Source organism: Melospiza melodia, chromosome 1, assembly GCF_035770615.1.
Source record: "Melospiza melodia melodia isolate bMelMel2 chromosome 1, bMelMel2.pri, whole genome shotgun sequence".
NCBI classification, from domain to species: Eukaryota; Metazoa; Chordata; class Aves; order Passeriformes; family Passerellidae; genus Melospiza; species Melospiza melodia.
The window spans coordinates 127,986,803-127,999,757 of record NC_086194.1 but is presented as its reverse complement, the minus strand read 5'-3'; the positions used below and the strand labels follow the sequence as shown (position 1 = coordinate 127,999,757).

Genomic DNA, 12,955 nt, shown 5'->3' with positions numbered 1-12,955 from the left:
GAAAGGAACTAAAAAGACAAACCATTTTAGGGGTCTGAACACTGTTAAATCAAGTATACACAATATCCAAGCTAAAAAGAAAACTCACACAGCAGATGTCCTACCATACCTGTGAAAAGTAAATCTAGTTTCACAGGAAGTCTAATGGTTTTCCCACTTTTTAAAGAAAACGAATCTTTACAAGGAATTCCTTTGCAAGAATTGAGTTCTTTATCTGCCAGGGGGAGACTGATTCTCTCAAAATACTTGAAAGCATTACTTACAGGTAGACCAGCTGGACACCATGCTACTTGGTATCTTAAACACCTATAAGTCAAACCTAATTTATTTCACAAAGTTGCTCTTTCGGGTATACCTGCGAACCACAGTTTCTTGGTATTTAATATTAATATTAGCAAGAAGTTGACCTGTGCCAAGAATAAAAAATGTTAACACATTGCTTTTGAGGGTATTGTTTTAATAAGACAGTTATTCCTCCTGGAATTTGTTAGCTAATGAGGCCTGATAGAAAAAACTCACTTTTGGACGACTTCATAATTAACATGTCTTAGTAAATGTGGAGGTCAGAACTCAGCTCAGAAAAGCTCCTTGAGGTAGTTCATGCATTTCTGATAACATATCACTGAACAATATCAAGCCACCTGTGCCTGCCAAGTAGCCAGGGCAGGAACTACCAGGGGAGAGTGACATCCCTGGTGGCTAGCTGAGGCACAGCCCTAACAGGACATCCAAGAGCAATTAATGTAAGAATCTCATCAGCAGTTTCTGCTTCTGACACTTGCATTTCCTACCTTTTCTTCCAGGGGCCAACCTAGCCTGGCTGTGGTCTTACTGGGGGCTAGACCTTGTATTTCTCTGATTCTCAAAATGGGTGTTCAGTCTGGTGAAATGGTGGTCAATGTGTCTTACAATAGAGCAAGCTGACAGCTCGGCCTTAGATTCACCTTTCCAGCAAGGGCTCAGCATTTCTAAACTATCACAAACATAACTGCTGGACTTAAGACAGACTAGTTTCACATATTAAAAGAAAAAACAAAAGAAGAACCAGAGGTCCAAACTGGTATCCCCTTTATTAAATGGCAAGAATCAAAGTAAAGGAGGCTGGTTATTACAGAGAAGCAGAGAATCCACCTTACCAGCTGCTTCACTTTAACCACCTGCGGAGCACCTGCTGACCGTGCCACGATGGAGCTGGGCTGCGAGATTTTAATGGCAATTGGGGTTCCCACGACTGGTTTCAGAGGCTGGAGAGGGGTTGTTGCTGAAGATGCCACTGTAGAGACCAGCACTGGCTTTGCAGCCTGCAGAGAGGGCGCTGGCAGCGCAGAGGTGAGGACTGGCTTGCCAGGCTGGACAGCGGTCAGCGCCGACGATGCCACGGTGAGGACGGAAGCTGCAGGCCCCAGAGCCACTGTCCCCGTGGCAGGGGAAGGAACAGCCTTCACAGCCTGCAGAGGAGCTGCTGCTGATGTGCTGGCAAGGACTGGTGCGACAGCTACGGGGGCTGTGACCGCTGCAGGTGAGGGTTTTACAGCTGGAAGAGCAGCTGTCGCTACAGCCGAGGTTGTCACTCCTGTGGAAGGAACTGGTGCTGCAGAGGGACAAGTGGAAACCTCTTCTTGGGCTGGAGCTGGCTGCTCCATACACTGCTGGATAAAGCTCTGAGCATCAGGCATTAGTTGCCGTAAGGCAAGCACGCTTTTCTAAAAGAAAAAATGAAAAAACACTGGATGTAGTAGCAGCAGAGTTTTCCACAATAATAATACATTTCTAACTGAATCCTCTTCCTCGTTTTCCAATTAAATCTTTCATGAGACAATAAATGGCAAACAAGTTTTGCTAGATTTCAGGCACACTTAAATTGATGACAATCTTGTTCAGTCAAGATGACAACACCAACACCAGCTGAGCAAAGGTCAACCATCACCACAGCTACGCTACACACAGTAATCCCATCTATGGGGAAACTCGCATATAACTTTGTTCTTCTGTTTAGATTTTTCAATTTGGTATTTATGTTTCAGAGTAATATGATTTTAACTGCTATATTACCTCAAAGAATTTTGTTTTGCCAAAAACCCCTGCTATATTGGAACAGCTGTGTTTATTTCATGGAGCCTGACAGGGAGCTACGAATTATCCAATAAAGTCAGGAACAAGCTCTGAAGACAAGACACTTTTATACCAATACAGCTGTATCTACACTAGGGGGGGATACCACTTTAATAATGTCTGTAGAGCTGCAGCAACACAACCTCAGCCAGCTACTCCTCTGCAAAAGGAGAACAAAAGTAAAGGAATCTGGCAACATCTCGTTTTTACTACAGCTGGGCTTGAGAAGGTTAATGGACAGAATAATCTTCAAACTCTCTACAGATTTTTCTTCTTCACTGTTTATAATCTGCTATGGCTCTGAACCAGGGGAAATCACTTCTGCAGCTACCTGTATATTCTTGAAAACCTTTGTATTTTCTCCTCCTCTCTTAACAGGAGGAAAGTTTCTAAGAGCTCCTAACACAGTGCTGCCACTTTGGACTTCATGCAAAAGGTGCATGTCTCACATGCTAGTGTACCAAGTAATCACACTGTTTGCACAACTGGACCTTTTGCATCCCATCTGTTTTTTAACATTCACTTCCTTTTATTTTAAAAAGCTGCTTAGCTCCTGATGCAATTTTTGTACCAAAAGCATCCAGCAGACTTGAAAATCAAGCAGGTTTCACAGCCAAAGCCACAGTACTTTTTCCACCTCTTGGAACAGACAAAACCAAACACATGCACAACTTCATCAAAAACCTGCAGCTCAAAGATAAGAGCTGGCTCCAGAGAGACCTCCCTAAAATTCCACTTCACTAGCTAAAAGTGGATTGGCAAAAAGCCGTATCACATTTCTTTCCAGACTCAAGCTGCAAACATTTCCCCCACAAACAAGGCCAGCACTGATCCTCTTAGCACCTTCGAGAAGTGCTCCTGAAGTCATCCTCCATTTGGCACTCAGTCCTGTCACAGCTGCTCAGAGTTACAGATCAACCTAATTGTGTGTATCAGCCACACAACCTTACAGTGTTTCAGGAAAAGACAATCTGGGTGCAAGATGTTTTAAAGGATTGGCAACACTGCAAAGTCAGCTAACTCTGACCATGTCTGAACAACACTTCTGAAGTCACAGTATATCTTTGTTAATGTAGCACACAACAGGGAGAGAGCACCATGCCAAGGATTATGTGGTGTGGAGACTGCCCAAATCAGAGAAGCCTAGATGATGCCAGTACCTGGCAGTGCACTGCAGAAGAAACACACAAGAGCTCTGCTGTGACAGGGCAGGGTTTGACCCACACTGATGAACCCAACTTAACCCCTGCAGAATTGCCTTGAGTTCTCTGCATCAAGTGTAGCAGCTCTTCACATCGTTGGATGGCTTCTTGTAAGAGCTGAGCCCTTCTGTGAGTGCCAGTCACACTGACCTTGTACTCACAGCCTGGTCCTTCTGCAGCCAGAGCCACACTGCATGCAGAAAACCCATTCTCAGAGCTGTTTATTCTTCTGGCTTTTGTACAGCCATTTAAGAAGCCTCCAGAAATTAAACAGGTAATAAATGACCAATCATAAAATTTTATGTATCATAGAGTCATCAAGGATGGATGAGACCTTATACCTTTAAAATCATCAAGTCCAACCATCAGCCCACCACTACCACTGTATCCCCTAAACCACTAAATCTCATCACCTAGCACCAGATCCAGATCCTATTAAACACTGAAGGGATGGTGACTGCACCACCCCCCTGGGCAACCCATTCCAACGCCTGACCATCCTAACAGTGATTTTTTTTTTTTTCTAATATCAAATCTGAATCTCTCATCTCAGCCCAACGTCCTGCAGAGAAGACTGCACTCTTTCACTCATGGTAAACTTGCTAGCAAGGCATTTAAAAGTTGCCATTGTAAGGAAAATTTTTATCCCAGATTTGAGCAGATGAGCACCAGCCATCTAGAGCACTATCAACATTACCATATGCATTGTTATATGGCCTGTCCAATACCAAGGAAAAGGACAAACCAGAAAAACTCTGTCCCAGCTATACCACTTAACTATTCTTCCTTTATTCACCATCATGCCTATAATGAATGTACAGGTCTAATAAACCTAAGAGGATGGTGTACATCGGAATTTAGTAAATTTAACATAGTTTTCCATGTTTTCACTGAGATTTAAAGCTTGCTATATAATTAATTTTTATTTTGTTAATACCATTCTATGATATGATTAAAAGTCTCAAGGAAGCATTTTTTCCTTTATATTATTATTTGCTTGAACAGAAGTAGAGTCCCCGGAATTCTTTTCCTAAGCTACAGTAGTGTTGTCAGACCCTTTCTGGAGCAAGGGGTAGAGGTTCTTCCTTCCTCCAGCTAAACATAAGCGAGCAGAAGATGAATAGCTTTATGCAGATTCTTTGATCTTTAACATGGCATAAGCTTGTGCATTGCCACTGTTGTTAGCCTCTGAGTTAGAATTCAGAATTGCTACAATTTTGAAGAGAAAGTAGGAGGTCATCTTAACACAGCTGCTCTACTGTAGATTAGATGCACAGCTTCCAACACACCAGTCTCCACTAACACCTAGAGGGCAATTACTCTACATTAGGAACACAGCAAAAATTACTCCTCAAAAACTGCTCTTCCCCTTAAGAAAGTCTTTCCAAGCACAACAGTCACAGAGGTAACCTATGCACCATTCTTCAACTGACCTGAAAAAATCTGAATGCCCCAACTCGCTTCTCTTTTGGTCCTCCTCCCTTCCCTCTTTGAATACTATATATCCATAATCAGCCACTTACCTTGAGGAAAGGAACTAAATATGGTTGTGGAGATGACTTAAGCTCTGTGTACAACTCCTTTGTAAATTCTTCTGGTTCAATTTTTGCTTCCTAAGAGAAAAATAAAATTACAATTGTATGTTATATAATTATATGTTATAAAATTACAATGGTATGTTATAAAACCACCTCAAGACATATCAAAAGATCATGGAAACTTAGATTATCATATCATTGTTAAATTTCAGTACTCAAATGCTTTTTTCCTGCTTTATTTAAAAAACGAAAAGAAGGGGAGTCAGGATAGAATAATGTTGTAATGTTCATATAGTATTACCCAAGTTGTTTATGCTTTCTTCAGCTACAGGCAGTTAACACACTTAGGGATAGGTGTTCACACCCAGTCACTGAAGTGAAGGGATAGAAAAAACTTTATAAGCAGCACTGATCCTTTTGAGTATCTCACTGTTATGCAGATATATTTTAAATCAACTACTAATACTTCTTTCAGTAAAGGTAGTTTATCTGCATAAAAATAAACTTAGAGACATCGAAGACTAATAACAACTTAGCAGTTTTTGTAGGACAGTTGCAGACTACTGCATACACAGCATAAGAGAACATTTAACAGAGCCTTTCCAACGCAGTTAAAACATTTCTGCATACTCTCACAGTAACTCTGAATTGCAGAGTACTGGTTCCTTCCTTAATGCTTTCCAGCCTGTCCCAACACAAACACCTGACTCAAGGGCTTGGGAGGGTTAGGAAGCTGGAGTAAACTTCTGAGACCCTTCACTTGTTCAGAGGGTTAAGCCCCAGACTCTGCAGCCCTTCCTCAGCATCCCAGCATCATCAAGAACATTACCTCCTCCAAAAAGGCATAAACACACAAAGGGAACACCAATCTGCATTTCTGCTGAGAAATTACTCCTCTCACCCACATTCACCTCTGGAGAAACTGTTCCAGGTTGCTAGATAAACAGGACAGGGATTTTAGAGACTGTGTTTTTGCAGACAAACAGAGCTTCCAGCAGCTCTCCCATTTAGCCACTTGTTGCCTGTTAGATTCCACAGAGATGCAGACATGGGTCACCAAAGTCTCACTGATAGTGATGCAAGTGGTTTGGCACACTAAAGCTCAGTGCATACAGGGTACTTGACACCCACTTCATGAAACGCTGCCTTAAGCATCATTCTGCTGCCCAGCTGCAATTTACTCATTTCTCTCATACACACAAAACTTTATTTTGCATTTAAATCATACACATACTGAATAGCAGAATTTTAAACTACTACAAAAAGCAAACAAGTGTGCAGTTAACAATGTACTAACATATCTTAATAACTGCTCTTTAAAAAGAAACAAAACCAAAAAACAACAAGTACTGTAAGCACAAGAAAGAACAACTCAATTTTTCCCACAGAAGGAAGGTGTACTGTCCAGTAGGAACAGAGGCTAAGGAATCAAATTTTTGCAAGGCTGCATTCTTCAAACAATCTGCTCTCTGAAATTACACCTGTCAACATCACACCTTCCCAGACTGAAAAGCCCTTTGGTACCACTAGCAAAGCCACCCCCCTCCACCAGCACACAGCCTTCTGCTAGGGTGGAACAACAACACAGCAGCAGCGGTCAAATGCCATGACAAGAAGTGGCAGGAGAAATCGTTACCAGGAAAACCCAGCTGTGCTGGGATACAGCACGGAGCACCATACGGAAGCCACCTGCAAGGAGAGATTTGGCAGCCACCACACTGCTTGCTCCATCCTACTGTTTTAAACTATTGATAATGTCATTCCTGTGCCACTGCTCAGTTCTGTCTTGGAGTAAAGCAGTAGTATGGACTTAGTGCTGCACTGCGACCTCCACATCAGATTCTTGCTACTGAGGACTCAAAACTACACTAACATGAAAAAAATAAACCCAGAAGCTCTGTTAACACTACCAGCTCCTCCTGCTGTTGGTTACCTGTGTTCATAAAGTGAAAAAGAAATGTGAGAGGGGAAATAACACAGCATGGGATTCAGTTAAAAAAAAGTAAGATTTATAACATAAGACTTAATAAGGGTCAGATGCATTCAGCCACAAGTCCAACTCCTGAGCTGTTAAAAAAAAAAAGCTATAAAATAACAGGAACAAAACTCTGATAAAGTAAATGTAAAAAATCCACAGACAAATGACACAGACTTGGTTTTGAAAAAAAAGTCTCACCAGTAGGTTTTGCACCAGATTCTTCACATTCTGCCCCATCTCAGGGGCTTGAGGTCCGCTAGACGCCAATTTTACTAGCGTAGCAAGAAAATTCTTGCATTTCTTCACATTCTCTAGCATCTCCTAGTGTGGAAATAAAGAGAAGACTGTTAGATGTTGCACTGTCTCTTCAACCTCTGATGAACATACAGAATGTTAATTTTTAATTAAAAACTTTTTTTTTTCCTTACTGTAGAAGCGCTGGTCTGTGCTACTGTTGTGCCCTCTGCTTTCACAGAGACTGCCTTTTGGGAGATAGCTTGTGCAGGTGGTCCTGTAACTGGAAGTTTTACAGGTGTTCCAGTACTCAAAGGCTTTACAGCAGTAACTGTAGTAACACTAGCTGTTGCAGCTGCTGGCTGAAGAGAAAAATTAACACTTTTTAACCAAGGAACAACGTGACAAACATACTGGATTCTGCTAGCATACAAAGCAGCAACTTCCCTGGATTCTGCTAGCATATAAGGTAGCAGCTTCCCTCCACACTGCTATCTGAAGCACAAAGAAACAATTCTTCTCCTTGTTTTTAGAGTTCAGATTAATTTGTTTTGGGAGGCTCTAATATAGTAAGTGACAGCCACAGCAATAATTCTATTTATAAATCAAGGGTGGAGGGAAGAAATTACAGAGACACATCCAGACCAAAGCACTGCCTGCAACTTTGAAGGAAGAGAGGAAGGTAAAATTTGTCTTGAAGAAACCAATATATTAACTTTGCCAGGCTCCTTACAGTCTAAGACTAATGGATTTTGGACAATGCTAAGCCAGGTGATACTACTCTGAAGACAAACAGAACCATAAGTCATTATTTATCTTCCAGTCTTGCCCTGAAGCTCCTCTCCCAATTGCAACACCCCTTGCTTTTCCCATCACACACAGAGCAGGCAAAAGACATCACGTCAACTTTGGAAGGATGCAAGTGCCAGCAGAAGCAGCCAGCTCAGCAAATGGACCTAACAAGTTCTTCCTGCTTTTTCCTCGTGGGCAGCAATTTGGATCTCCTTCTCCTCTGCCCTGACAGAAACTCTCACAAAATCCAGTTATTTTGAGACCCGTTTTTAAAAGCTCATTATAATTTACCAACAGATTCAGAAGCTCCAGCAACAGGAGAGTAATTAAGGTTTAGGAAAAAATATCTCCCTTCTTTGCAAACTAGGCTAAATCTAAAACCCACTAAACTATTTCTACTTCAGATTTTAAAGAGAACAAACAAACAAACCATACCCAAAACACCAACACAGTTCATTTGATACAACAGAATACAATACAATTAAAACAATCTGCCCAGGCAAAAAACCACAACTTTTGATTTCTCAACTTAAAATCTGAAAAGCCAGAGGGAACCCGCAGGCAGAGTTCCAGGTTAACATTTGAAACCTGGAACTTTATTTGAAATAAAGTTGGCTGTCATCCCCCCTCCAAGCCTGTGAAGAGGAAGGGAAAGTCTGGTTTTGTAGTTCAAATTTTAGGTTCAGATCTGCACAATGTAATGGATTTCACTCACACCTAACACATTTAAGCACCCCAGCTTAGTCAAACAGGCACAACTAACACTGGCTAATTGCATCAATCATAAGAGAGTTAGACAGGAGTCTAACTCACCCTACCATGGATAAAACAAAAAACTAATCAAAAGTGGGACAGACATCACACAGAACAGCAGTCTTTCAGGATAGGGAAATTAATGAAGAAACATTTAAAGCTAAAGCAAAACCATAACGCTTTTGTCATACATTTACAATTTTTTCTTTTCTAGGTGGGTGTCCTCTCCTCCCCAAGCTGCTGCCAGCTTGACATGAGAGCAGCAGGCAGCTACCAGAAAGCTTTCTAGCTCAGGCTCCCACTGTTGGTAACACTTTAATAGCTCTCTGCAGGATCTTTGCCACCACCACTGCCTCTTCCAAGGATGAGGCTCAACAGCTCTGAGACCACAGGGAGGCAAACTGGGCACAAGAATTCCACAAACAGATGGGCAGGAGGAAGACGGAAGGGGACACAGTGCAGATCTGCCAAGCTGCAATGCCCTGGGCTTCTAAAAGTCGAAAACAGGAGCTGATCTCTTGCAAATTCCAGCATGCTTACACATCAAGACTAGAAGAGCATTTTATCAGCTGAGGGAGGAAACAACAGGAAGTCTGCTGGACCCTTTTCCCAGGAAAATGAATATATGGGAATTAATTTCTGTCATCTGCCGTCAAGCTCTTTCGCTACCGACAATTCTCATTCTCACTTTGAGCAACAGAGAAATGGTCACCACAAAAAAAAAAAAAATGGCATTAATCCTGCATATTTTGAAGTCATTTCAAGAGAAGAAGTGCTCTGCATCTAAATGAAAGTGTCCCAGCATGATGCTAATTAGACACTTTGCAGCTTTGTTATGCCATCTGGGAAACAGGTAAAAAAATAAGAATGTGCAGGTAATTTTGTCTAACCTCAGAGCTTACACATTCAGGAATGTCAGAAAAGGGAAATATTTTCGATGATGAGGAGAATAATCCTGCAGTCAGTACCTTCAGGGAGTGTTCCAAGTTGGATTTCACACGAGACTGAAGATGCAGAATCAAGCCAAGTATTATTTCCTCTCCACTCTCCACCACTTTCTGTGGTGACATCATACTTCCAGACCAACACTCCTGTGACCTCCAAAAATCATCAAGACTAAGATCAGTAAGTTATTTTAAGACTGATGAATGAATTGCTGCCAAGGAAATCAGACTCAAGGGCTCTGCCATCCTTTCCTCGGATGGTTCCATCAACTTTTTGCACTGGCTCCCTTTGCAGCACTCTTCTCTTGTCCACCCCAGGGTGAGGGGCAATGTGACCACATGATGGCAAGATGTATCCACATTGCATCTATTTACTCTTCACTGTACAAGGAGCTCCTACAGAGGGCTTTGCAATCCTCTGTAAAACAGAGGGGCTTCAAGGAAGCCACTCCAAACAAAACAGCTCTGTTAATCTTTCCTGGAGTCATCATTCCTGCTGTCTAAATCTAGCCCTACAGCTCATCCAAATGTTCCAGTTTCTATAGTGGGGGGGGAAAAAAAACCAGCTTACAAAAACTACTCCAAGTCTATGTCTTTAAATATCTCAGAAGAACACAAGTTCAACAGACTACATCAAAACTGAATTAAAGTACAGAAAAACCAAGCCAAAGGCAGATAGAAGTTTTAAAAAGAGAAGTTAATAGCATGATGAATCTCAGTGTTTACCCACATGAGAGTGTGAGGCTGCATGCGACTTCATCCATCAGATGATGGACGACCTTCATCTCTTTTCCCCAGTGCAAGGGTAGTATAGTAGATGACTATTGTTTTTATATCCTAAAGACCTCTATGCAGAGATCACAAACACAGGGTTTGCAAACTAGTATTCCAAAACAAAAGTAAGGAACACCCATTACTGTATTTAGACACAAAGCATACACTGTTTCCATTCTCAGCAAAACAGAAAATGTTTTAAGAGAGGCCTCTGGGTTTTCCACTTTAGCCCCAACATTATCCGTCTGTAGTGAGAGGGAAGTGAAAAAAGAGCACAGAGTGTGAGTAGTGTTCAGCTGCTGGTACAGAAGGGCAGCAGAAGGATGAACTTGTTAGTCACAGTGTTACCACTGTCAGCACACACATCGCCAACCCTTCAAACACCCTCAGGGTCAAGAACATACATCCAGCATGTTTTCTTGAATGACTGATCTTGCTCATTTACTGAGTGTTTTGTCAACTGCTACAGCTCAAGTCTCCTTCCAAGTCTTGTCACAAAACACAAGTACAAGCCGGCTTTCTTCATGACTTCTCCTGCAGATTATGAACAGAACATACCATCTGCAGAAAAATGTAGGTTTTTCATTCCACATGCTTATCCAGAAGCCTGGTCCCCAAGAACAGAGGATGAACCACACGTAGGAAAAACCTCATACTCTGCAGGTGATAAAACCCTCTTCAGAAGAGAACTACAACATTTTTTCTCTAGAAAAAGCAAAATAAGACCTAGGAAATAAGACAAAATACTACCTGAAAATAATGAGGCATTTTCAACCACTGCCTATTTACAGCTGTACCTGTGGAACCCATCTGCCACACTCAATTAGAAAACAGGTCTTCAGCTATGACCTTCCTTCAGCTTATAATGAGGGGGAAAAACATCATATACATGAAAAACAGCTTGATTGGTGCAGACAGCTCATTTTCCCCTCAACATCATCTCAGGTATACCTTTTTCTGCACTAAGGAATCAGGGAACCCCAACAGGAGCACATCTCCCAGAAAAGATTCAGCAAGAGATTGCAGGAGCTCTGTCACAGCACACAAAAGCACTGGAAATGGCTCTCTGAACTATTCATTGTATTCATTGTTCATGTGCTTTCTACTGTAGTGAGATAAGATTATCTGACACATGCTGACAGAAGCCTAATTAAATTATGCATTTAAAAAACAGATTTGGGAAATAATTTGTTATGAGGACAAAGGTTACTAAGCTTACTGAAAACCAGATTACAGTTAGAAATAACAAGAATGCATCCATATTTTCTCCAGTTCTTTCTCTCCCTTATTCCACCATACTATAAAGCTTGCAAAGTACCTGTATTACAGCAGGTGTCTGAACAGTAGAAACCACAGCATTTGTTGTTTGAGATAACGTTTTCACAGGAGCAGCTGCTATTTTCTTTACTGACTGTGTGCCAGAATTCTTTGAAAAAAAAAATTAAAAATAATTACACATGGGCAGAGAACAGTTGTCAGACAAGTCAGTGACAAAACAGACATTGAAGTTGGGGTCAGATACAAACTGAGGCACATCCTCTTAACAGTAACAACACAGGCAACATTCACACAGTCCGTATCATTTAAACACTGCTCAGCAAAGCTCTTTGTCTACCACTTGAATATTCAATAACAGATTCAGAGACATTTAGAGAAAATGCATAATCAGAATAAAATGGTTAAAGAAATACATGAATTGTTACTTTTATGTAGCTCCTTACTCTTGCATGCTGACCACACTACAAGAGATGGAAGCAAAAAGCCAGCAGAGTTCAGGGAAGGAGGAACATCCTAGGGACATGGGAAAGCTTTGGAGAAATATCCTAACAGAGGATCACAAGGTTTAGATAGTAGCAATAACCATTTAGGCAATTTTGACTGGCATTTTGTTTCTCAAAATGGTTTACATCATCATCGAGAAGTTCACTAATTTGACCTTTACCATATGTAACAGGTCTCAAGTTTTCACCCAAGCAAGAAAGCAAAGCACATAGTGATGTTTATTGGTGCAAAAGCAAACAGTATCACCCCACTCAGAAAGGGTTCAAACGCTTATTTAACCCTCCACAACTTATTTGCAAACCCTGTTCTCACTACATAACATATGGCTATGCCAAACTAAAGTTATGAGAGAAGTTACCTGCACAGCACATATTCTGATTGCAGGTGTGCTGGTTGGCACAGATGGTCTCACACTTGTGTTGTTTTGTGTCTGGTTCTGTGCTTGTCCTATTGACTGTTGAGATACCAGCATTAGGTGGCCATTACTGCTTCTGATAAGAACAGTTCCTGTTGAAAAAAAAACACATTCAGACTGTGAAATTAAGTTATATTATGGCTTTCCTATATTTCTGTGGAAGAAATAACTAGACCACACTAGAAAATGTAATATTTACTTTATTACTCCAAGGAACAGCTGCCAAGAATTATAAGAATAAAGTGCACATCAGCTTGACTATGCATCTCATGGCAGAAAATAATTCCTAAATTCAAGAGAAAAACTTAACCACTGGCCACGCTGAAACATGGTGCGCATACAAGATGCAAATTGCAAAGCAGCTCACCATTTGAGTCAAAAAGATATTCTGACACACAGACACAGACACACAAAATATACACACACTCTGG

General features: G+C 41.3%; 1 protein-coding gene across 1 annotated transcript in view; it reads right to left on the bottom strand.

Moving 5' to 3' along the window:
- The window catches only part of TAF4B (TATA-box binding protein associated factor 4b), a 70,980-nt gene that overhangs the window by 43,438 nt on the left and 14,587 nt on the right, over nucleotides 1-12,955 (bottom strand). Inside the window, exons 2-7 of the mRNA XM_063167755.1 lie at nucleotides 12,468-12,616; nucleotides 11,646-11,753; nucleotides 7,259-7,426; nucleotides 7,029-7,151; nucleotides 4,838-4,927; nucleotides 1,137-1,703 (exon numbers count right to left, since the gene is read on the bottom strand). Coding sequence (XP_063023825.1) covers nucleotides 1,137-1,703; nucleotides 4,838-4,927; nucleotides 7,029-7,151; nucleotides 7,259-7,426; nucleotides 11,646-11,753; nucleotides 12,468-12,616 — 1,205 coding nt within the window. The remainder of the gene's footprint in view (nucleotides 1-1,136; nucleotides 1,704-4,837; nucleotides 4,928-7,028; nucleotides 7,152-7,258; nucleotides 7,427-11,645; nucleotides 11,754-12,467; nucleotides 12,617-12,955) is intronic.